General features: G+C 44.2%; 1 protein-coding gene across 2 annotated transcripts; it reads right to left on the bottom strand.

Moving 5' to 3' along the window:
• Positions 1 to 239: 239 nt before the first annotated feature.
• On the bottom strand, positions 240 to 25,652 carry ERICH5 (glutamate rich 5). Of its 2 annotated transcripts, none has more exons than XM_069959906.1 (4): positions 25,401 to 25,652; positions 5,344 to 5,613; positions 1,690 to 1,803; positions 240 to 463 (listed from the first exon to the last, which is right to left on the bottom strand). In XM_069959906.1, the coding sequence occupies exons 1-4, from the start codon at positions 25,489 to 25,491 to the stop codon at positions 441 to 443; spliced, it is 498 nt and encodes a 165-aa protein (XP_069816007.1). In that variant the 5' UTR covers positions 25,492 to 25,652; the 3' UTR covers positions 240 to 440. The 2 variants fall into 2 exon arrangements, with proteins under 2 accessions (XP_069816007.1, XP_069816008.1); XM_069959907.1 differs by lacking the exon at positions 25,401 to 25,652 and adding an exon at positions 11,074 to 11,149.
• Between the last annotated feature and the right edge of the window lie 331 nt (positions 25,653 to 25,983).

Below are 25,983 nucleotides of genomic sequence, written 5' to 3'. Positions count from 1 at the left end.
GCAACTGAGCCAGTTTCACTTTACACCATGTTTGATAAATCTCCCCCTGAAACCATTACATGTTGTGAGTAATGTCTACATCATTTAATGCTAGAAAATGACTGATTTCACACAGTTTTATGGTGTGACCTTACTATATCAGACAAGGAGCCAACATTTCCACTCTCCTAAGGCTCCCTCCTTCCTCCTTGACACCACATATACAGGAACATTGATATCACGCCAAGTAAGCTCATAAATTCTCCACTTAACCGAGTTTATATTTATAAGGCACAGAACGGGGTGTAGTACAAGTCTTGTGACTACTAGCTGGCGTCTTGGCAATGCGACATGAGATGAGCTCTGATGGGCGTAACGCTCACTTTAACACCTAAAGGATCCCCAGATATCTTGCAGCAACAGTACAAAAAAGTCCAGATCATGAAGGATTCAGAACGCATTTACTCTTCTACATCGGTTGTATCTGCAAAAAAAGAAAAATACATTTAGTTAAAGTGGTCACCCAGTCTGTAAAAAATAATAGCCTATCCTCCAAAGGTAGATATGTGACACATACAAAGTCAGGCGGTAAGCCACAAACATGGATTTTTATTGCAATCCTGCAAAGTATTATGCTCTGATAAAAATTTGCACTAAGGCTGCCATGAGTGTGGGTGCTATTTTAAAGGGGTACTCCAGCCGAAGAAAAAAAAATTAAATCAACGTTATATAGATTTGTAGTTTACTTTCAATATGTATTTGCTGCTGTATGTCCTGCAGGAAGTGGTGGATTCTTTTCATTCTGATACAGTGCTCTCTGCTGCCATCTCTGTCTGGGACAGGAACTGAGGAGCAGGAGAGGTTTTCTATGGGGATTTGCTACTTCTCTGAAAGTTCCTGTCACGGTCAGAGGTGGCAGCAGAGAGCACTGTGTCAGACTGGAAAGAATACACCACTTCCTGCAGGACATACAGCAGCTGATAAGTAATGGAAGGCTTGAAATTTTTAAATAAAGGTAAATTACAAATCTAAATAACTTTCTGACACCAGTTGATTTGAAAGATTTTTTTTTATCGCTGGAGTACTCCTTTAACCATGTGGCAAGTTCAAGTTATGATGTCACTATAACGTAAAGAGAAGCGTTCAGCTAAGTGTTTCTCTCCCTTCTTTTCTGTTTCTTTGTAGGAGATGGGTTCTATATAAAGTTTATGGAACATATCTAATGCACTACGCAGACAGCAGAGATCCTGGTCTGCTCTTGTCTTTGTTGCACTTTTTAATATGATACATCATGTGGCTGTACTCCAAATTTTAGGGTATTTGCCGATATTGATAGCATACACTATGGATATATTTCAGTGCTGGACTGTTAAAGGTTTTATAGCAGGCCTGTCCCATATGTAATGTAAGCTGCTCTTCTTCCCCATTGTGATGAGGGTGATTCACAGCAGAAAAAAAAACATAAAATGTAACACAATACATGGCTGATGGGTATACAAGGAAGCTACTACTGACAATACTGTTGTAATTGCCCAACAAACAAACCAGTCCCCCTGTAGACACCGGACATATGTGTAAGTTGGAGTATCCCCTTACATAAGTGGTGAACGGGGCCAAGTAACAGTAGAGCGGCAGTGACAGAGCTTTTCATTATGTGGACTATAATGTTGTGTAACAAAGAAGAGGACATTCATTCCCCTATCAACGTACCCATCTCTGGTTCTGCCACGTCCGCCTGGTGTCCTGTTTCTTCCTCTTTTGTCTCCGGGTCCTCGCTCACAACCTCTTCATGCATCTTGGCTTCCACAGCTTCTTCTATCTCACCTGGACACAAATAACAAGGAGATATGGAGTCAGACCTATGCTTACTCCTGCAGGTTATGTACAAAGTCATTACAAGCTTTAGAGGGATCTCACACAACACCAAGATCTCTCTGCAGGGTAACGGTATCCTGTTCTGTGTTATCACTTTACAGATCCTAATATTATCAGCAAATGTAAAAATTCTACTTCCGTAATACCTGTACAAGTTCATAAATAAATATATTAAAATGTGGACCTGATACTGACCCTCGGGGTACCCCACTAGTAACTGTGACACAACTGGAGTATGTTCCATCAACAACCACCTTGTTTCCTATCATTAAAGGAGAAGTCCGGCGGATTCTAAAATCCTGCAGCTGAACGTGCAAAGGAGATAGTGGCCAAGCCACAGGGCCATTCAGAAGCCTTTACCGCATGGACGGCTTGGACTTTTCACACAGAAGCTCTGGGCTTTGAGGATATCCTGAGATGAGCTGGGGGTGGACAACTAGGTGCTTGGGACATGCTCTTCTGGTGCTACTGTGGTGTCCCACTACGGGTGTTGCTTCTTCTTACACCTCTCGCAAAAGCCTGTACTTTAAAGTATTAGTGGTGGTGAAGTATTACTTAAGTTTTACCACTAGATGTCGCTAGTATGTGTACTGAATATCTAAGTATTGCACAGCTGTAGTGTTTAAAGGGTTATTGGTTCTGTGATCTGTGCACCAATGAGAGCTCTTTCTCTTTTCTACCTATCTCTATCCTTCTCTTTTCTTGCACTCTCTTCTCACCCACTCACAGCACACATCACAGATGCTGTTGGAAGTTGTCACATGGGGAGAAAATGTGTAGCCACACTTTTGGGAGTCTTACTCTGGATTCTGTAGAGAAAGGACGCAAGCCAGAACGCTCCCTCAAACTGGTCCAGTGTAGTCTAGTCTGAGGTGTGGTAAGGGACAGACGCACATGGGAAGCAAGCATACTCTCTTCTTGAAAGCAGCACTTCTACACACCATCCAGTGCTGAACGCACACTTAGAGACGACAAGTCAGGGATCATCCCAGCCCACACCGAGAACAAGTCTAAAAGTGCAGGACAGTATCCTAAAGAAAGAGAAACTGATCCGGATAGAGCAATGCTACTAGAAGCCTACGTACTCTATCTCGCAGCGTGGGTGTAGCCAGAAAACTCTGACCACTCTGCTCATCCCCGGTAACAAGGTCTGGGGCTTGTGTCACCCTCTAGGACGGGTCGTCCGACACTGGTGGGCAATAGGTGGTGCAAAGACCAAAAAAGTCAAAACACGGGCACAAGTATTCTCTCTACTCTCAAGTATCTCTATTTATTCTACTTCTCAAGTTCGGGCAGAGTACAGTACTACTTTGGGTTGGAACTCTCTCGACATCCTCCTCTCCACTTCTCTGAACTCTTTCTACCTCTCAGCACGCAACTCAGTCAGCATGGCTGTACTCCTTCTTAGCTTTCAACACAAATCCGGTCACTAAGGTCTAAAGTAACTTATCAAGTCAAAAGTCTATTGTGTATCACTGTATCAAGTATTCCTGCAGTAAAGAAGAGTTTATTTATTGTAACGGGACCCTGTGATTCTTATCCAAGCACCTACACAGCCATTGCATCTTCCTTGGGTCATCTCCCCTTTCTGTGGGTGGCAGTGCCAATAGTCGGGGTGGGTCACAGCTTTACTCGGGACCACAATGATAAACGCCCAAGCGACCCCCCCACATCCCGGCAGGTTACTGACCACATGGGAAAGGGTTTAGCCAGCTTCATTAAACTAAAAGCAGGTGTGCCATCATACCTGTGTGCCCAATCGGCACTGCCGTCACGACAGTATATCACCTGCCTGAGCTATTACCTGACCAACCACTACTGTAGTGGAGTCACACCTCACCATCTGGCAAGTAACCGGTCGTGCTTCCCAGCGGGGCGACACCACACTACCTCATTTTCCTTCCTTTTTTTCTTTCCTAAATTTTACTTTTCACTTGTTTCTTGGAACACAAACTGACTTGTATCTTTGCTCTTAATCTTTAGTGTATGAGATATTAGGAGACATCTATTAGGGGGGGGGGGGTTAGAATGGCTTATATTCGGCTGGTAAAGAAAAAGAGACAAATGGGCATGTTAAGACGTGATGTAATAAGACAAATCTGCTACATGGGCCGAAGTATACCATGGAGACCGAACCTTCTATTGTATCTCCCCTCGTGGCAGAAATCTTTCCAGACAATGAAATACTATTAATACGCTCTATCGCTTTAACTAAATGTGGCAATGGTTGTTTACAGCGGGACGCTATATGAATCCTTGCCGCCATAAAAAGATATATTGTACTAGTTTAAAAGTTTTAAAGGGAAGCTTAGAGGGCTTTATTTCACCCCCCCCCCCAAAAAAAAACAAAAAAAAGCCTGGGGTGTCTTAGGGTATGAGTGGCCGATGATGCCTACCACAAGTTGAACAACTTCAGTCAAGAAAGATTGGACTATTGGACACGACCACCATATGTGATGTATTGTGCCAATTATCATCCCCTAAAACATTAAGGCAAAACTTCTGGGTAAATGGTATGTAGCCTAAAAGGTATGCGTGGTGTAGGACCTTAAGAGCAGTTTCAGTCCAGCTACCCTTGCTAAGAAGTTCACTGCTCATTTACCACTGCAGTGGGGACATTGTAATATGAAAGTCAGAATCCCATTGAGCGTTATAAGAAAGCTTGGAACTTCTTGGTGGGGAAGGCAGAATACAAGAGCGATAGTATTCCTTTACCATCAGGGGAATAGAGGGCTGTACGCTTAAAGTCTGAGGGGGAACATTCAGTACTCGAGGGGCAATAAGATTGTAAAAATGAAAATATCTGCCGCAATCTGAAAGATTCCGCCACTGGGAGGTCATGTTGGCGTCTAAAGTCTTCCACGTTATGTAAACGTTTTCTACTTAGAAAGTCTTTCAATCTACTTAGTTTTTTAGAACTCCACCAATGAAACTTAGTAGGGGAGAGACCAAGAGTAAACATAGGGTTCCCTAACCCTTTTTGAATATTGTCTATATACACAGTCATGTCAAATTATTATAACCACCTGGTAATATCCACAGTAACCATCCTGTGCAGCACAGACTGCAGCTACATGGGCTGGAAGAGACACAGCAGGATCCTGGTAGGTTGTCATAGCCATCCCCTATGTACCACACCGCAGCTGCTGTAGGGGACATAGGGGATGATCCATAGAGCAAACAAGGCTAGCCTTTAGTCAGTCAGCATTGGTTTTTTACCATTTTTATCACAGCATTATGCAAACAGTTCACACATACTGTTCAGAAATGCTGCAACCCTTGCCCCAAAGTTTATATTATTCCCCTTTACCCATGACAGCAAGGAGGCATATGTGTGCTGACAGCCTATCGCACCTTATATACCCACAAAGCCAGCTCACCACACGCCACTTGATGACTTCATAAGCTACAAGCTGCTAACATCGTAGATGTTCATAACAATGTAACTCAGTTGTGTATTCTGTGTATTGTATACAAGCAGCCACCAACCTTCAACCACTGAGCTGTCCTGACCAGTGATCAGGTCTACAGACTCTCCAATGTGCACAAGTTCTCCCTCTGCTGGTGGACTGCTGGTCCTGCAGTCTTCTTCTGTCGTTTCTTCTTGATCTAACTCTAGCGCTGCCACAGCCTTGGCTTGCTCGTCTTCTGGTGGAATCCCATTTATGGATGGCTCATTGTCTGTCAATGGAACCAGTTTTGTCTGATCTGGAATGGTTTCAATGTCGTCTATGATTTGGTCGCTGACTTCTGAGGGTGCTGGAAGTACAGTAAATGGGCAGTTTAGTATACATCCATTGATACAGGTAATAGAAAGTGTTACCTTTAAATTCCTCCATAATTATAAGATGAAATGATGGGAGATCGTCTGCTTCCTGTGCTATGAGTCTTAGTTGGGGTTTGATTGTATTTTATTTTTAATAAAAATTAAGATTCGTTTGACTAGTGGAAATACTGAGCTTTTCAGCGAAAATTCATGTAAAATAAATGCATTCCAAACTAGGGAAGTTTTTTTTTTTACCATTGGGATCCAAAGTGGATTTGCAGCTCACTAGAAAACTATGGGGGAGATTTATCAAAGGGTGTAAAATTCAGACTGGTGTAAACTGCCCACAGCAACCAATCACAGCTCAGCTTTCCTTTCACCAGAGCTGTAAGCTGAGCAGTGATTGGTTGCTGTGGGGAGTTTACACCAGTCTAAATTTTACACCCTTTTTATAAATCTCCCCCTATATGTAACAATTCTGGGGTTCTCAAGGGTTTCACATGTATATTTGCACATTGTCATCCTGGAGTATATAGAAGGGCAGGGTTTAATACATCCACAAACTTCCCCACCTTTAAAGCCACAAGATGAATGCATCCTGCCTATTCAAGTCAACAGAGCTGTCAGCCCCACGCCGGACCGGCTTATTTCGCATCATAGACTCCGGACATGCACCCCGTAGTGGGGCCTAAATCGTAAACCTAGCCTAAAAACTTCAAGATTTTAGGAATATTTTACAATATAGATAGTAAATGGAAAACTGGGGGGAAAAAAACTAACAAAAATTCATGGAAAAGCTGTGGTGCTGTTCCATTTCATTCAGTGACTGGATGAGCGGGCTGGCACTGCCAAGAAGAGATTGCACAAGGACACTGGGGGAGCGTAGAAAAGTAAGAATAACATCTTTATTATTTTCTATAAGTCTGCAATATAATATCAAAAGTTTCCCAACGCTGCACTACCCATTTAACCAATAAATACCTGGTTATTATTAGGGTGTGTTCAAAAACTGTATTAAAGGGGTATTCCACTCAAAAATAACCTTTCATATGTTGCTACCCATGATGAGAACATGACAAACAGCATATTTTCACCTTTCTGCACTCCCCCAGTAGTCCTCCTGTGTCATCTTCCAGTCCCCGTGTGGGCAATCCTGCCTCCAAGCATTGGCCCAAGCATTGGCTAAGAAGAGGAAGCACCGCGTATAGTGATTGGCTGAGCAGGCTCTCACCCCCAGACGTGGAAAAGGATCGCTCAGCTGAGGACCAGAAGATGACGTAGGAGGCTCCTGTGGGAGCATGTCTGTTTGTTATGTTATCCCCAGGGCAGCAACATGTGAAAAGTTATTTTTGAGTGGTATACCCCTTTAAGAATCTAAAACATTGAATCTGGTTTCTCCTGACTTGTTTATTTTGGTACATGGGAGCTCAGTGCAAAAAAGCTAGCAACAAAATGTCATTGTGATCTAGGAGAAGCTCAAAACAATACGTGATGAGGATCTTTATGAAGCCAATGACTGGCTGGTAACCGGTAATATACATCCGATACAGTCAGATATCTCTTGATGTCCCCAAATCTGGAAGTAAAGTGAACTCTCTAGAGCTCTTCAAGCATTCAGTGAATGGGAACAATTCTTTTTTTCCAACCACAGGTAAAAGATCTGTACTGATGTGATTCACAGCTAAATCTATAATGTTTCCCTATCATTTAGAAAAACTTCTAACATGTCAAAAGTTTGAACTGTTCTGGGTCTGACCCCATCTCTAGCCTATTTTACTCCCTAGCTGGCCACAACCATCGTCCAAAGTCTACGAGACTGTCCAGTGCAGCTGGGTGGAAATAGCATTCAGACAGGGAGTGAAGCATGCTACCATGCGCTTCTTCCTGCTATATCTGGAAATCAGTCAGGGCCTGAACACACAGTCAACAAGTTGATTTTTTTTAATTACATTTTGACGCAACTGTACACAGTCTATACAATCCTATGGGCAAATAAGGTCCTCATAAGAAAACAGCACTATATATGTATGGTAGATGAGGGCCCCTCAATGATATTATGCATTGGGAGGAAGAGCTTTAAAGAGGTTATCCAGACCAACCAAGAAACAGCCACTTTCTTCCAGAGACAGCACCACTCTTGTCTCCAGTTCAGGTGCGGTTTGCAATTAAAGGGGTTATCCAGCGCTACAAAAACATCGCCACTTTTCCCCCTACTGTTGTCTCCAGTTCAGGTGTGGTTTGCAATTAAGCTCCATTTACTTCAATGGAACTGAGTTTCAAAACCCCACCCAAACTGGAGACAACAGTAGGGGGAAAGTGGCCATGTTTTTGTAGCGCTGGACAACCCCTTTAAACTCTTTTCACTTCAATGCAACTGAGTTACAAAACCTGCACCCAACCTGGAGACAAGAGTGGTGCTGTCTCTGGAAGAAAGTGGCCATGTTTTTGTAGCGCTGGATAACCCCTTTAAGTTATACAGAACCTCTGCCTAGATTCTACAATCTAAAATTCCTATCAAGCCTGGACAGCCAAAGCTACTAGAGCAGGGATGGGGAACCTTCGGCGTAACCAGCTGTTGCAAAACTACAAATCCCATCATGCCTGGACAGCCAAAGCTTCGGCTTTGCCCATCATGCATGATGGGAATTGTAGTTTTGCAACAGCTGGAGGGCCAACGGTTTCCCATCCCTGTGCTAGAGAAACATGACTGCTTTCTCCAATAAACAGCACCACATTTGTCCACAGGTTGTGTCTGGTACCAGTTTCACCACCAGAGAATCCCCCCCCCCCCCCATCTTAGAAAACACAAAACTAACTCTACAATTACAGATGGGTGTTCCTCCCACATCTCCACTGATGACTTTTACTTCCCATGTTAAACATTGACAATGATCTGACCAGAGGGAGAACATGCTTGTTATACAAGATTCCTCTGAGCACCCATGATGTCATCTCAGCCTTGGACAACACATTAAACATTCACAAGAGTTATGTGGAAGCAGATTTATATCTAACGCCACTAGATTATGGATGAGATGCTATATACACTAGCAGTACAGCTCCTGTTTGTATTGGAAGTGATACCCCTGTGCTGTATTACTATTACCATGGATGCAAGTGGTACAAATCCTATTAGTACCATCTAACATCTAGTCTTAAAGGGTCACTTCAGTGATGTCGTCCCATGTGATCTCCACAGATGAACATGGAGAGACACTGCTCAACCTGCGACACCCAACGCTTTGGCTACTCTACCACGCAGCGTAGGCTGTGTGGAAAGCACAAGGGGCAGCACCACTTTAATTACCCTTTAAATTCACCTACTGTAAATTTACCAACCACATCTGCTGGAAGTTTACTCCAACCACCTACTACTCTTTTAGTGAAGTAATATTTTCTCATGTCCCCTTGTTCTTGTGTTCAGTTACGGGCATGTTTCTAGACACTTCGAGGCAATACTGCTTCATCTCCTTCAGGTTACTCAGATGGTTTGTGTAGGTACAGAAGTGTTCATGCACAGATTCTCAACTTCATGAGGTCTGAGCTGTGACTAGGCCATTCCATTGAAATGTTTCCCCTCTGCACTCCAATATATCTTTCGTATGTTTGGGGTCACTGGCCTGCTGGAAGGGTAACCTTTGTCCCAGTCACATATCTCTCGCAGACTAGGCTGGGTTCACACTACGTATATTTCAGTCAGTATTGTGGTCCTCATATTGCAACCAAAACCAGGAGTGGATTAAAAACACAGAAAGGATCTGTTCACACAATGGTGAAATTGAGTGGATGGCCGCCATTTAACGGCAAATATTTGCTGTTATTTTAAAACAACGGCTGTTATATTGAAATAATGGCCGTAATTTACTGTTATATGGCGGCCATCCACTCAATTTCAACATTGTATGAACAGATCCTTTCTGTGTTTTTAATCCACTCCTAGTTTTGGTTGCAATTTGAGGACCACAATACTGACTGAAATATACGTAGTGTGAACCCAGCAGGTTTTTCTCAATTGCTAATTCCAGTCCCTGTCCATGAAAACATTCCCACAGGCTGATGCTGCCACCTGCAAGCTTCATTGTAGATATAGTGTTCTGGGGATGATGGGAAGGGCTGGGCTTGCATGTATGGATTATAGCGTCCTCTGGAGAGATACTTCCATCTCTGCTGGGAAGCTCTGAATCAGGGCAGTATTACACGGGTCGATTATTGTTTGAAAAATCGTTAGATCGTTCGTATTTCAACGATAATCGTTTCGTGTAATAACGCGTTTCCCGAAAATAAGACGCCCTCCAAAAAGGGCATGGTCACATGTTCCTCCATGTCGGCCATCTTATGGACACTCATCACAGAGCAGGGCAGTAAAACCTGGAGGAGGGGAGTCTGAATTTAGCTCTATGAGGTACACAGGGAGCTGCTGTCAGTAAGTGCTATGAGTACTACACACAAACAATTTTACTATAAAGTGGCCAACCCCTTTAATGACAACTGTAGTAAGTGCTCAAAGAGCAGGAGGCAGAATGGGAGATAAGGCAGCCGCCCCTAGCAACCAATCAGATCAAATTATTATATTATATTGGTTTCTAAGGACCCTATTACACAGGATGGTTATCGTGCAAAAAATGTTATTTCGTTTTGTGTAAATGCAGGCAACGATTTTTGACAAATCATTCATGTGTCATTGATGGTAGATTTTGTGCTGACACCAAAATCACTGTTAGTTGTTCACTACTAGTTCAGTATAATTCCACATTGTTCGCTGTTTTGCTGGGATCACATGGAGTAAACGATCGTAGTAACGATTGTAACTAAAGGCTATCGTTCTGTGTAATATGGTGAACGATTTCAAATAGCTCTCGTTTGCAATAATTTATTATTAAAATTGTTTTGTCTAATAGGACCCTAAGGCTTCAGTATACCTTAAAATCTGATCACTCGAACATTCTACCACTTATTTCTATGCGTCTGTTCTCCTTGTGAGCTCCCACCAGGCCTGGCTGTCATATATGGGCCTTATTCCACGGGACGATTATCGTTCGCATAATCGTTAACGATAAATGATAAAAACGACAGCTATTGCGAAAGACCTTAAACCGTTCACCCATTTACATGGAGCGATAATCGTTACTTATGATCGTTCTTGCGGTCGTCTTGTCGTCGCTATTGCGTTCGTCACTACTGTGAACGACCGAACGTCTTATTAAATGTGAACGATTTGCGAACGAGCAACGATAAAAATAGGTCCAGGTCTTATTAAACGATCAACGATTTCTCGTTCGGTCCGAACGATTGTCGTTTAGATTCGAATGATTTAACGATAATCGTCTGGTGGAATAGGGCCCTATGTAACTGTGATGCTTTGGATCTGCACATTCATGTTTCTACAGCTCTGTCTGAGGCCAGTTCCCTCACCTATACATTACTGCGGAGACACACAGCTCTAATTATATCACCTGTGTGTGCAGTGTGGAGATTCTCCCATTCATTTCTATGGGTTGGTCTCCTCCTGTACATCTGGCAAGGACAGGACCTTCACTCTAACCTTCCCGGGCACCCAATGTATCTGCGTTCCAAAGTTGGTGTCAAACGGTTCAGGCGTTCTGAAGTCTATAGAGGACAGGCAGGCAGACAGACATTTATTTTCATCGTTGGTGCTATACAAATAATAATTATTAGTAAATCGATGAGAGAGATAATGAAGACTTATAGATATATATTGTATACCATATATTAATATGTATACTATAGCTATGTATATACAAGCCGGACCACTGCTTTAAGAGCACAGCAGTGGTCGATAACGTAGGCATTTAGCTGTCAACAATGAGAAGAAAAGAGCAGCATATCATATCCACTAGACTGATAAAATAGCAATGAAATTATCCAGAGCAATAAGTGGTAAGTCATTGAGCTATCTTTTTGGCTCGTGTTCTTTGGTACAGGACAGAGATGCTGGATCCAGAAACCTAGATACTGATGCAGGAGAAACTTAATATTACATAAAGACCTATTTAAGTTAGTAGCTTTCCAGCTAGACTAACAAGTGACCCCTCCTATGACATTGATGTGCATTAATAGGCCGAGGTTATACTAATGGAACAATCCCTTTAAACTCAAGGAGGCTAATATCATATAACGTTCCGTAATTCACACTTCTTTCCCTCTTGTCTTACATTCTACACGGCACTCACCAGTCCATTTTCTTTGAAGCAACGAAAGAAACCCCCTCACAGCCATGGAGACACCGTGAGTGCAAGTAACAACCATCGACAATTTACTCATTTGTTTTACTAACTTTTCAAGCGATGCTCAATGAAAGGACAAGTCAGACATGTAAGCGATTCATTTGTAATCCAGGGGATTATCCTTTGTTTCCTGAGACACGTCTAGACTGAAACATAAAACGGCTACTACTGCCTGACCCTGCGTACTGCGGCATCTACTAACCCCATACGATACAACAATGTACTCAGCATGCACCATGTCTACCCAGATCTGATAACTAACACCAACAGAGTAAAAACACATGACAGACGGGTCACAAGTTAAAGGGGTTGTCCCGCCTTATAAAACTATGGCTGCTTTCTTCTAGAAACAAAACCTCTCCTTTTCTTAGTTTGGGTGTGAGGTTTTGCAGTTTAGTTGAAGTGAATGGAGCTAAACTGCAGTACCACACACAACCTGAGGACAGGGGTAGCGCTATTTTTTGTAAGGATATGTTCACACTGAGTAAATCAGGCGGAACACAGAGTGGCAGCAGCGGAGGAGCGTGCGCTCTCCCATAGACAGGCTATGGCATACAGAGGCAGGCTGGATTCGTGCGGCGGAATTCCGCCTCATTTATTCAGTGTGAACATACCCTAAGAAAGTAGCTGTGTTTTTTCTAATCCTTTAATATTGTGCTTATTTACAGCCACATGAAGCATGGGAGAGAATGCTTTGCTCTGTGGCTGTCTGTCTGAATCAACAAATGAAGACAGACTCCATTAGAAGTATGTCTATGTCTATGAAATCCTTCTCCTGCAATGAATTGTATCGGGCAGCCAGCAAAGGAGGGAAGCAAATAGCTGTGTGCTTCACCTGGCTGTAACTAATGACTGGAGGGGGCCTCAGCATTCAGATCACAACCGATTTTTAAAAGGGGATACCTGAATAGGGAAAACAGTATCTATATCACTGTGCTCCCCCAGCATCCCTTTAAGCCGATCTTGCCTCCACAGAGACAGACTAGTCTCGGGGGTGATTGCTTGATCAGCCAATCAATGGCTATTGTGCTGTCCAGCTGGGGACAGTGATTTGCTGAGCGGATTGTCACCCCTGAGAAGAGTCTGTCTTAGTGGAGTCTGGATCAGCTTGACAGGATGCCAGGGGACCGCAGAGAGGTAAGTATGGCTTCTTTATTGCTTTACATATACTTGTAGGGATATAGATACTGTTTTTTTTTCTATCCAGATAACCCCTTTATATGGGTACATAAAAGCCGTAGTCTGTGAGATTTATTGTCTGTACAACACAATTCTGGCACCAAATATTTCGGAGCACCAGTCACAGCAAATCTGGGTGTGCTAGACTATAATATGCAGGTGCTAGAAACTAATGCTCAGCAATATTCCGTGCATCCATCCTTGTCATTGCCTTCACTTTGCTTAGTGCCATAGAGCTAATATTACCAAGTCACGACATCTAAACAAGGGAATCTCTACATAACACATTGTTTGTATTCGCAACTAGAGACAATTACATCAGCTTAACAGTAAACTGTAAGAATAACAGTAAATGCCTGTGAAGTATTGTGTCTGGCACGTAAGTGCTGTGTATCTATATGGAGGCCAATTACCCTAATAGCTAATCCCTACAGAGCGGCTCCGCTACCAGTAATCACTATCTCTATGCTGGTGCAGCACCCAGCAGTCAGCATCACCTGTCTCTCAGAGGTTTGAGTTAGGGTAGTATTACACGGGCCGATGGGGGCCCGATAATACCTCTAAACGAGCGCCGATCTGCTAGATCGGCGCTCGTTTACTGGGCCTATTACACAGGCCGATAATCGTTTAAGAAGGGCTGTAGGGACATCGTTACTGATTTCCTTGCAGCCTTTGTTTAACCTGTATACATACCTATCCAGGTTGCAGGGCTCCTCTTCCTCTGTGCTTCTCCCCGGGGTCGCGCGCTCCAGCTTCACAGCGGCTTGTCTCAGCTGACAGGCCGCTCAGCCAATCACTGGCTGCGGCGGTCCCGGCCTGTGATTGGCCGAGCGGCCTGCCAGCTGAGACAAGCCGCTGTGAAGCTGCAGCGCACGGGACCCGGTGACAAGCTCAGAGGAAGAGGAGCCCTGCAACCTGGATAGGTATGTATTCCTCTTTGCATATCGTCAGCGCCGGCCGCGCACCGCTATTACACGTAGCGGTGCGTGGTCGGCGCCCGACGATTATAGGTCAGAACCTATATCAACGATCAGCCGATGACACAGATCATCCGATTATCGTTCCGTGTAATAGTACCCTTAGGGTATGTTCAAATCTCGTTTTTGGCCCCACGTGGGTCTACACGTCAGGAATCAGTGAAAAAAGGATGCTGATGTGCAGCCCGGCGTGCGGCCGACGGCCACATTGACTTAAATGAGCAGGACGGAGTCATTATGTGACTATGTTCTGCTCATTTGCCAGACGTACATTGCTTTTATGCAGGACTCAAAAAAGTGGTCGACCACACTTTTGAGTCCTGCGCAAATGAGTAGAACTTAGTCACATAATGACTCCGTCCTGCTCATTTACAGTTAGTCAATGTGGCCGTCATGTGGCCGGCAGCGTGGGGCCAAAAACGAGATGTGAACATAGCTTTAAAAGTACTGACCGAAATAAGGAAATATATAGGGACTATAGGGAAATGCCCAACTGAAAGGTTAGGCTGCATTCACGCGTTCCATGTTCTGTCCATGATACATGGTTGTTGAATGCCCAACCTGGACAGACCTGCGGAGATTGAAAGAGTTTCCTTGCTCCCGGCATGATATTTATACTTCATGCCGGGAGTGGGGAAACTTTCAATCTCCGCGGTTCTGTCACTACAGAGTTTACCGCTCCCAACATGATATTGATACATCATGCCGAGCGGGGAAACAGTCCAGGACAGGGCTTCCCCATCCGTAGGGCCATAATTTACGGGACGTGTGACTGCAGCCTAAGAAGTTTCACTGCTTGGCGCATATATTAGTATACAGGGTGATTAGTCCCACTGCTGGGGCATATATGAGTATACAGGGTGAGAAGTCCCACTGCTGGGGCATATATGAGTATACAGGGTGAGTAGTCCCACTGCTGGGGGATATATGCGTATACAGGGTGAGTAGTCCTGCTGCTGGGGCATTTATAGATTGTAAGCCCTCGTGGGCAGGGCCCTCTTCCCCCATGTACAGGTCTGTCTTTTGCCTTCACGTAATGTGTTCTAATCTTGTATTTTTCCTGTTTGTTACCAACTATTGTATAGCGCCCTGGAAGTAAGGGCGCTTTATAAATAAATAAATAAATAATAATAATAACAATAATAATAATAAATGAGTATATGGATTTAGTAGTCACTGCTTGGGGCATATTTGGGTATACAGGATAAGTAGCTACACTGCTCGGTGTATATATATGAGTATACAGGGTGAGTAGTCCCACTGCTGGGGCATATATAGGTATATGGGGTTAGGAGTTACACTGCTCGGTGTATATATGAGTATACAGGGTGAGTAGTCCCACTTCTTGGGGTATATATGAGTATACAGGTATAACTATGGAATGTTTGTGTGCTTGTCATCTGGAAACATAAAGCGACTATTTGCCAGGTTTGCTTTACACTTGCCAAGCGGTCGGCGGAGGGGGGGGGGGCTTTATGGCATAATGGTTGGTATGGCTTCTCCTGTGCCAAATTTACTAAAATAAGGTGTAAAATGTAGTTATAAGTCTGGGCTTGCATATATATCAGTGGAGATGCATGGGAAGCCTCGCATGCACCAGGATTCACATTTAGGTGTGCGCCAGCTATCCAGTGTGCCGTCTAATACACCTAACATGATGATCCCGGCATACGTAGACTTAGGAAATCCACCCCAGAGTCTTCAAAAGTAAGAGACGTTCTTGGTATCTATTCTGGCTAATAGATGAGGCTCCTAAACAAGAGAATCTCGTTCTTGACCATGTGTTTTCTAACCCAGACGACCCCCATAAGAGATCTCCTTCACTGCATGCTCTGACTGTGCTGCCCTTTAGCTTTATGGTTAATAGGTGAACTATTAAGTAGTTTATATCATGCGGTTATGGCAAACTCAAGAGCAACAAAGAATACACTTGTGTGGACAAAGTGAATCTCAGGGCTCCGTTCTGCTGATAGGAATATATATACAGTGGTGCCTTGGATTACGAGTATAATTCGTTCTGGGACTGTGCTTGTAATCCAAATCCACTCTTAAACCAAAGAAAATTTTCCCATAAGAAATCACTGAAATGCAAACAATTGGTTCCACACCCCTAAGATAATAATTTTTTATTCTGAATAAAATGTAGAACAGATGAAAGAATGAGAAACAGCTGAATATGTCATATTATTAGTTACTGTACAGTATAGCAGCAGTGTGTATAGCTGAGTGTGAGTGCAGGCACATTATAGCAGCAGTTTGTATAGCTGAGTGTAAGTGCAGGCACATTATAGCAGAAATGGAGAGGATGGGAAACACAAGGGCTGACAGACTGTAGGGAGCATGAAGTAGGAAGAAAGTGGATTTGCCATGATTTGGAAGGTGAGGGAGACTTCCTGGGTCAGAGTACAGGGCTGTAGACCTCGCTATGCAGGCCACGCCCCTCCCCCACTCAGCACAGGACTTCTTACACCAAAGCAATGCTCTTAAACCAAGTTACAATTTTGAAAAACTGTGAGCTCTTCTTGCAAAATGCTCTTAAACCAAGTTACTCTTAAACCAAGGTAACTGTGCCAAAATAATAGCATGGGGAATAGAAATAATATATAAAGCAGACAGGGGGCCGCACTATCCATATAGCCCCGGTGGCTGCATATGTTACACATCTCCCCCTGGGATGACCAGAAATGATGTGTCCACATCTGATAAAGCAGCGCAATGGACTAGGATACATGCTGCACTTAGTTCTGCTCCATCACTTCCCTCTGGAGACAATAGTCGCGGTGTGGGTCACAGGCAGATGTCCAGCGTGCAGCATGTCTTCTGTACCCAGAGAGGAAAACATATTGTTATAAGCTACAGCTATGGGAATGTGATTTTATAATAATATTATTTATTTCTATAGCGCCAACATATTCTGCAGCGCTGACTTTAAAGAGAGTCGCACATGCTGACACAGCCATAAATTCATGTGTCCGCCTAGTGAACACTGTGGATCATACTGATCACCTTCTGGGGCCCTGTGCAAGAAGAAGTGAATTATATTCCCATACAGAGTGTGTTATCCAAGTTGATAATACATCCAATATATTCTTACTAGTTATACAATGGTATGGGAAACCCAGTGCTACACTGCTTGCTGGACAGATTTACCATTCGAAAGTCTTGAAAAAACGGGACCCTGACTGTGAGCTCTGTAATGTCAGCCATATTGGCTTCTACAAAGTTTTAGCAGAAACCAAGAGTGGATTCAAATGGGATGGAAAATATAAAGGGAGGACTTGTGCTTCTCTTTTCTGTTGGACCCACTTCTGGTTTTACCCAAAAAATCTGTCACGTGTAAAACTAGCATTAAAGTGACTCTGTACCGGCATGTAGCTGCTTATATCGCGCTCTAGAGGTCCTCACAGTGTCCGGTTACTCCGGGGTGCCGGTATTTTGAAGAAAAACTACTTTTACTGCTGGGGTGAGAGTCAATCTGGTGTGGCCAAGAGCATCTGTGCCCTAGGGCCTGCAGCACCCCTCTTCCCGCCTTGTGATGAATATGGACAGCCCTATCCCTATTCATGAGTGTGTAGTTATATTATATGTGGTTATGAAAGTGAAACACTATAGACTGTTATGTGTATTCCACTCACTATACTTTAGCTTGTCCAAACATCATAAACTCTGGGCAGTTTATTGAGGGTCTCTGGTCAGGAAACACCAGGCCTGGTTTATTGAGGGTCTCAGGAAACCTGGAGTTCTTATCTACTTCAAAGAATGGATAGACCCACTGAAGCACAACACCCCCCAACCATAGGACAATGGTTCAATTAAAGGACATATGCAATGAGGTGTCCCTGGTCCTTCCCCATTATCACCTAATCAGCCAATTAGGGACAACTCATTATCCTAATCACCTATTGGGTGGCTAGGAAATCTGAGCTGAGTTTTGACTGTATAAAACATGGTGCCAACAGCTAAACTTGGTGGCAGTGGAGGGGGTCAGTCTGACTGAGCTGCGATCCATGATTTCCCCTACCCCCTGGGAAGGCAACAACTATTGTAAGTGTTAGATAGTTTCTGCTTATTTCTCCCTTTTATTTTATACTGTTATTGCATGTATGTGTGTCATCTTATTTACCTTATTTTTGTAAGCACTGTACCTTTTTGTCTATTAAAGCTTAAAACTTTAATAAGTTTGGTCCTTGTATGCTCTAAGAATCCATAGCCTTTGGATGTTGTGTTTTAACCCTGTGAGAGCCAGTGAGTGGTGTTGTGGGTTGACAGTGTCCTTTCACACTTAATTTGAAAGGTGGTGGCAGCGTGTGTGTTGGGGTGCTGGGACTGTGTTGGGGTGTGATTTATGCTCAATTTGCCACCTGAGTGGAAGGTGAGTGCAAGATTGAGTGAGTGGAAATAGATTAACCCCTTGCAGTGGCATCCCCGTCACGTGCTAGTAAGTGTGTACGTGACACGCCTCAATTCACTTTTATCATGCCCCTGAACTGAGTGGATGCGGGGAGAGAGGCGCCGCAGGCCTAGGGCACAGGTGCTTTAGTCCACACCAGATTGGCTCCCCACCTTGCTGCTGCAATTAAAGTAGTTTTTTTCAAAATACCTGCATCAGGAGAAAGGCCAACCCCCGAACCAGACACTACTTGAGGACCTCTACATGCCAGTACAGAGACGCTTTAAAGTGACTGTACCACCAGGCCCAGGTAAAAGCAATGGAGGCGGGCGACCCACCCTTAGTGGGAGGAAACCCCCGCCCCTCTATGATAGGGTTCCATTGATTCTAAAGGAGTCACGTCATGGAGGGGCTGGGGTTTCTTCCCACTGGGGGTGGGTCCGCCCGATCCAGTGCTTCAGCCTGGGCCTGGTGGTACAGTCACTTTAAAACTATTTGGGGTGGGGGGTCTAGCCATACACTTCTGCCCAAATCCCCATGCATACAAAACTTCTGACTAGTGCACGCTGCACTCACATTTTGGGTTACAAGGTAACTTTAGAGTAAGCTATTGCAAGATAGAATGACTATCTTGGGGGTTTCCCAAGAAAATCTAATAGATAAAGGAGTAAGCCGACACAAAAACTATAGCGCTGCCTTTATTGAAAACATAATAAACATCTTGAGGGAGATTTATCAAACATGGTGTAAAGTGAAACTGACTCAGTTGCCCCTAGCAACCAATCAGATTCCACCTTTCATTCCTCACAGACTCTTTAAAAAATGAAAGATGGAATCTGATTGGTTGATTTGGTGCAGCATGTGTTATTCTACCCTCCTCCGGTCAGCAACAGGTCTGTTAGCCTACTTCCTGTATATTTACTTTTTTCATATGCTAATTATTGCATACGTATAAAAAGAACATTTGTCTCTATTGCATTTATCCCTGAGGAAGTCCTGTGAGCAGGACGGAATGCGTGGGACACCATTGGGCCGTAGTTACTGGTTACTTGCCTCTCCCCTCTGTCCTTCACCATTTGTTCCCTGGTTATATGTGTTTTGTTTCATTTAAAGGGGTAGTGCGGCAGTAAACAATTATTCACAGAATAACACACATTACAAAGTTATACAACTTTGTAATGTATGTTATGTCTGTGAGTGGCCCCCTTCCCCGTGTCCCACCCCCCCACCCGTGTACCCGGAAGTGTGGTGCGCTATACATACCTGTCACGTGCCGACTTGTCTCCGATCTTCAGTCGGGCCGAATCCCTCCGAGCGTCCTGAGTGCCGGCCGCCCTCTTCAGCGTCATCAGATGCCCAGCCGCGATTGGCTGAGCACAGTTTGGCTCAGCCAATCGCGGCTGAGCAGCTGATGACGCGGCAGAGGGCGGCCGGCACTCAGGACGGACGGAGGGATTCGGCCGAAGACGACATCGCTGACTGAAGATCGGAGACGAGTCGGCACATGACAGGTATGTATAGCGCACCACACTTCCGGGTACACGGGCGGGGGTGGTGGGACACGGGGAAGGGGGCCACTCACAGACATAACATACATTACAAAGTTGTATAACTTGTAATGTGTGTTACTCTGTGAATAATTGTTTACCGCCGCACTACCCCTTTAAGTGCTGTATGGTTTTTTGTTTGAGTATTTTCCACCTGTGTCACACTCTCCTTGTGTTTACAGCTAATTGCCAAATACATTGGCTCTCACTTGTATAAGGGGATATGTTACAGGTTGGGTAGGGGCTCTATTACCATTTTTTATGTTCTATCCATTTTCCATACACTTGCACTTTGTTTGTATATACCTTGGTTTATGTTATGCATTTTTGACCAGGATCCTTTTGGTGATTTTGGACTAGTATCATGCCATTAGATAGGGTTTGAGACATCCATCTGGAGTATATTGTTCTCCTCTACTGGCCCTGAGTACATGACTACAATCATGGTCTCTCGTTTTGTTTTATAAGTGCTTTTAATCTTTTTAAGTGTTCCTTTTTCGTTTCATGGTTTGTTAAATAAAGAGATTTATATTCATTTCTATTTTGGTGTGCCATTGCCCTTATTGCATACTTACTTTTCTTCGCTTTCAGTGCTTTTCTCTGTATCCGGGCTTTGTGCACCCATCTTTTCATTTGTATCTGTAACTGTTATGATACTTAAAGCAGCGCATCTCCAGTCTTTGCTTGCAATCTGATTGGTTGCTAGGGGCAACTGAGCCAGATTCACTTTACACCATGTTTGATAATCTCCCCCCTGATCCTTACTTCTCCACACTCCCCCAATGTCCTCCTGCGGTGTCTCCGAATCCCCCACTAATGCAGCCACCCCCTCCGAGGCAAACTCATCTTGGCAGAAACAACCCGCTCAACAAATCACTGACTGAGACAGGATCAGCGCCATGGACTGTGATTGGCTGAGTGGGCTGTCACTACTCAGATGAGTTAGGGTGCCTTCACACGTACCGTATCGCTGCGTTTTTAACGCTGCCTTTTTATCGCGTGTTTGCTGCGTTTTTTACATGCGCGTTTTGATTTTCACATGATTTTCATGTGAAAGTCAAAACTCGCATGTAAAAATCGCACGAAAAACGCAGCGATAAAAACGCAGCTATAAAACGCGATAAAAACGCAGCATTAAAAACGCAGCGATACGGTTCGTGTGAAGCTACCCTTAGGGTGCATTTACACAGAAAGCGTATCTGACAGATTATCGGCCAAAGATTTGAAGCCAAAGCCAGGAATGGATTTGAAAAGAGAAGAAATCTCAGGCTTTCCTTTATGACCTGTTCTGTTTATAGTCTGTTCCTGGCTTTGGCTTCAAATCTTTGGCAGATAATCTGTCAGATAATATTTCTGTGTAAATGGACCCTTAGTTGGCAGCAGCGGTCAGCAAGGGACCTGGAGATGTTACTGGAGGACACCAAGGGAGCATGGAGAGGTAAGAATAAGATGTTTATGTTTTATATATGCGCAGCAACATATAAAAAGTTTTCAAGTGCCTGTGTAACCCTTTAACTATCTGCCTTCTAGTGCATTAAAACAACAAAAACTTGTATTCTTTGTTTGATCAGCCGATCAGCCATTTGCCAATGTCTGCAGCTCCCAGCACTGTATAGAGCAGACATTTTCCCTTTAAAGACTACATATCATTTCAACAACTTCTGACAGGTGGGTATAAGGACTGAATCTGCAGCATGTGAACATACCTTTATACTCAAAAGTTTTTATAGTCAGATAGAAAAAGGCTGCAAGACACGTTTTCCTATCTGGCTCCAGGACTTGTCTGGTATCCCAAGTAAGAGATGCCGGATATTATCCCATTGACGATGGGATCTTTTCAGCCGCCAGGTCCCCTCCAATGTTTTACTACCGCACAGAGCTGGATACATGTGAACAGGACCTTAGATGCAACAGAAGAGAATGTTTTATAATAAAAAATAATATGAAGAGTCTTTAATGAAAGGGAAATAGGAAAAAAAAACAAGGAGAGGAGACAGGGCTGTGGGAATACGCTGCCTGTATCTAATTCATTCAATGATTATACAAAGAACAACATGATAGCTCTCAGCCAAAACCTGTGATCAATAATACATAGCAGTCCGACAGGGGGGAGGTGGGAGTCTGGAGTAATCATTACTGCATCCTATCCCAGATCTCCTGCCCCTCCAATCACAACCCACAGATAACAAGTAATGGATCCTGTCCCAGGTCTTCTGACCCTCCAATCACAACCCACAGATAACAAGTAATGGATCCTGTCCCAGATCTCCTGCCCCTCCGATCACAACCCACAGATAACAAGTACTGGATCCTGTCCCAGGTCTTCTGACCCTCCAATCACAACCCACAGATAACAAGTAATGGATCCTGTCCCAGATCTCCTGCCCCTCCAATCACAACCCACAGATAACAAGTAATGGATCCTGTCCCAGATCTTCTGCCCCTCCAATCACAACCCACAGATAACAAGTAATGGATCCTGTCCCAGATCTTCTGCCCCTCGAATCACAACCCACAGATAACAAGTAATGGATCCTGTCCCAGATCTTCTGCCCCTCCAATCACAACACAGAAGGGTTTCTCTAGGTTGAGCTAGATTGACCCTTGTCTTCTTTCAATCTTATCAACTATGTAACTATGTAACAACCCACCAGCACTGAATCCTATACCAGATCTCTTGCTTCCCCAATCACAACCCACTAGCACTGGATCTTATACCAGATCTCCTGCCCCTCCAATCACAAACCACAAGCACTGGATCTTATACCAGATCTGCCCCTCCAATCACAACCCACCAGCACTGAATCCTATACCAGATCTCTTGCTTCCCCAATCACAAACCACAAGCACTGGATCTTATACCAGATCTGCCCCTCCAATCACAAACCACAAGCACTGGATCTTATACCAGATCTCCTGCCCCTCCAATCACAACCCACAAGCACTGGATCCTATACCAGATCTCCTGCTCCTCCAATCACAACCCACAAGCACTGGATATTATACCAGATCTCCTGCTTCTCCAATCACAACCCACTAGCACTGGATATTATACCAGATCTCCTGCCCCTCCAATCACAACCCACTAGCACTGGATCGTATACCAGATCTCTTGCTTCCCCAATCACAACCCACAAGCACTGGATCCTATCCCAGATCTCCTGCCCCTCCAATCACAACCCACAAGCACTGGATCCTATCCCAGATCTCCTGCCCCTCCAATCACAACCCACAAGTACTGAATTCTATCCCAAATCTCCTGCACTTGTAAGGATCTTGAGGATATCTGACCAATAACAACACTAATTACATATATCACTGATTTTAGTGCATTGGGGATGGGATTTACCTGCAGCGGATGAAGCGTCTATCCTCTCCCTCATCATTAGCTGTATACAGAGATGACTGACAGACATTGCAGGGATGCCAGTCTTTACTATGTTTTAATGGGAATCATTCCCCCTATAACACATTGCTCCTCACATGGTGCACAGCTCAGATCACAATAAACAGGGCGGTGTATGGATCACGCCATGGCCTATTATCCTTCCTGTAGTGTAATAGTGATCTCCGTTCTGGATCAAGTCATGAAAGGTGAGAGCGTCTTGTATTATAGATGCGGCTGGGAAGACGATGATTATACAGAGTATACGGATCACACAGTGTGGGCTCTGCTGTCCAGTGCCGGAAACTACCACCCTGCTGTGCTGACATGTTGGGAGTTGTAATATCACAGATAAGGGGCTGTACGTTACAGATCACCGCTGTATACTGTAATACAATGTGCATTATATACTGTGGATAAGGGAGCAAGAAATCCCAGCGGCTGGACTGGCAGTGACAGATCTTTGCTGGAAGTCACCAGTGAGGTATAAAAGAAACTACAAGCAATGCTCTTTTGCTTGTGGGTGTGCTTGCTTCACTTTTGGTGTGTTTGTGTGTTTTTGAGGCGCATAATGTGTAAAAAAAAATTTTGTTTTTTTATTTTATGGTTATAAGCACAGATCTGATCACCCAGACTGACAGCTGACCCATAATCTTAGATGTGGTGCAAGTGTTGCAAAACTGCAACTCCCAGCATGCCCTAACAGCCGATAGATTTATCTGTATATGTCAGGGCTCTCCAACTGTTAATAAACTACAACTCCCAGCATGCCCTGACAACTGAAGGATAGACAGATCTATGTATGTCAGTGTGCAATAAACTGCATCTCTCTAGCTTTTGCAAAACTACAACTCCCAGCATGACCTGACAATAGAAAGATAGACAGATCTATGCACGTCAGTTTCCCTCAAGCTGTTGCAGAACTACAACTCCCAGCATGCCCTGACAATTGATTATGATAGATTTATTTTAAAAAGGCAGTGGCCTGCAATCTGGGGTCTCCAGCTATTGTACAACTACAACTCCCAGCATGCCCTGACAATAGAAAGCTAGACAGATCTATGTATGTCAGTTTCTCCCAACCTGTGGTTCCTGTTGCAAAACTACAACTCTCAGCATGACCTGACAATAGAAACATAGACAGATCTACGCAAGTCAGTTTGCCTCAAGCTGTGGCTGTCAGGTTGTTGCATAACTACAACTCCCAGCATGCCCTGACAGCTGAAACACAGACAAATGTATGTCTGTGTATGTCAGTGTTCCCCAACCTGTGATACTCAACTGTTAATAAACTACAACTCCCAGCATGCCCTGACAACTGAAGGATACAGATTTATGTATGTCAGTGTGCAATGAACTGCATCTCTCTAGCTTTTGCAAAACTACAACTCCCAGCATGACCTGACAACAGAAAGATACATAGGCAGACCTATGCATGTCAGTTTCCCTCAAGCTGTTGCTGAACTACAACTCCCAGCATGCCCTGACAATAGAAAGGTAGACAGATCTATGTATACCAGTTTCCCCCCAACCTGTGGCTCTTCAGCTGTTGGAAAACTACAACTCCCAGCATGACCTGACAATAGAAAGATAAATAGACAGATCAATGCCAGTCAGTTTGCCTCAAGCTGTGGCTGTCAGGTTGTTGCAAAACTACAACTCCCAGCATGCCCTTACAGCTGAAGGACAGACAAATGTATCTGTGTATGTCAGTGTCACCCAACCTGTCATACTCTAGCATAGAGGTAGGGAAACTTGTCGCAAAACTACAACTCCAGCTAAAGCTTTGGCTGTCCATGCATGATGGGAGTTGTAGTTTTGCAGCAGCTGGAGAGCCAAGGTTCCCTACCCCTGCTCTAGCAGTTGCAAAACTACAACTCCCAGAATTCCCTTCCATACATAGATACATTAGTCTATCCTTCAGCTGCCAGGACATGCTGGGAGTTGTAGTTCTGCAGTGTTGGAGAGCCACAGACTGATGCATGAGTGCACACATGGCATGTATATGCTGCAGTCAGTGTTCACACACAGCAGTGTCCTTATGGGACGTCACTCACCACTTTTCTTGGGTCCATTAGTCTCCACTGACTTGGCAGGGGGTCGGTTACTCCCCTGAGGGTGAGTGAGGGTGCTGCTTGAACAGCCCATGGCTCCTCCAGACACACAAGGGTTAAGTTGATGGAGTTCTCTGAGCAGGGGTCACATCCAGCACGATGTTTACTTGCACACAGCGGTTGCCATATGAACAGCAGCAGCGGAGATGACACGAGTCCTGCAGCTGCTGCTCCCCACACAGGACGGGGCCAGCGGAGGCAGGAGGAGGGCAGTGCGCATGCGCCGGGCTCTACCCACGGCTGCACATGGACCAGACACTGGGGTGTGAAGTGTCACCATGTGTGACTGCAAGGTGACTGCCCTCAGTGCCTCTACTCATACTCTACACTGTATTATCAGCCTGCATATCAATTTACTTCACTATTGAAACTTTTTACATAATTTTTAGCTTCATTGTAAGTATTATATGAAGTCTGCTCGCTCTCTCTCTCTCTCTCTCTCTCTCTCTCTATATATATTTTTTTATTTTTTTTTAATTCATCCATATTTGTGTTGTGATGACATAGCACAGTTTTGGCGTTTTTC

The sequence above is a fragment of the Dendropsophus ebraccatus genome, chromosome 2, assembly GCF_027789765.1.
Source record: "Dendropsophus ebraccatus isolate aDenEbr1 chromosome 2, aDenEbr1.pat, whole genome shotgun sequence".
NCBI lineage: Eukaryota > Metazoa > Chordata > Amphibia > Anura > Hylidae > Dendropsophus > Dendropsophus ebraccatus.
This window is presented reverse-complemented; position numbering and strand designations above follow the sequence as displayed.

Coding starts and splice junctions, on each gene's coding strand:
- ERICH5 (XM_069959906.1), bottom strand. CDS start 25,491: ATGGGCTGTTCAAGCAGCACCCTCACTCACCCTCAGGGGAGTAACCGA. Junction 5,614..25,400: donor TAATGGACCCAAGAAAAGTG/GTGAGTGACGTC, acceptor CTGTACTTCCAG/CACCCTCAGAAGTCAGCGAC. Junction 1,804..5,343: donor GGACAGCTCAGTGGTTGAAG/GTTGGTGGCTGC, acceptor ATTTGTGTCCAG/GTGAGATAGAAGAAGCTGTG.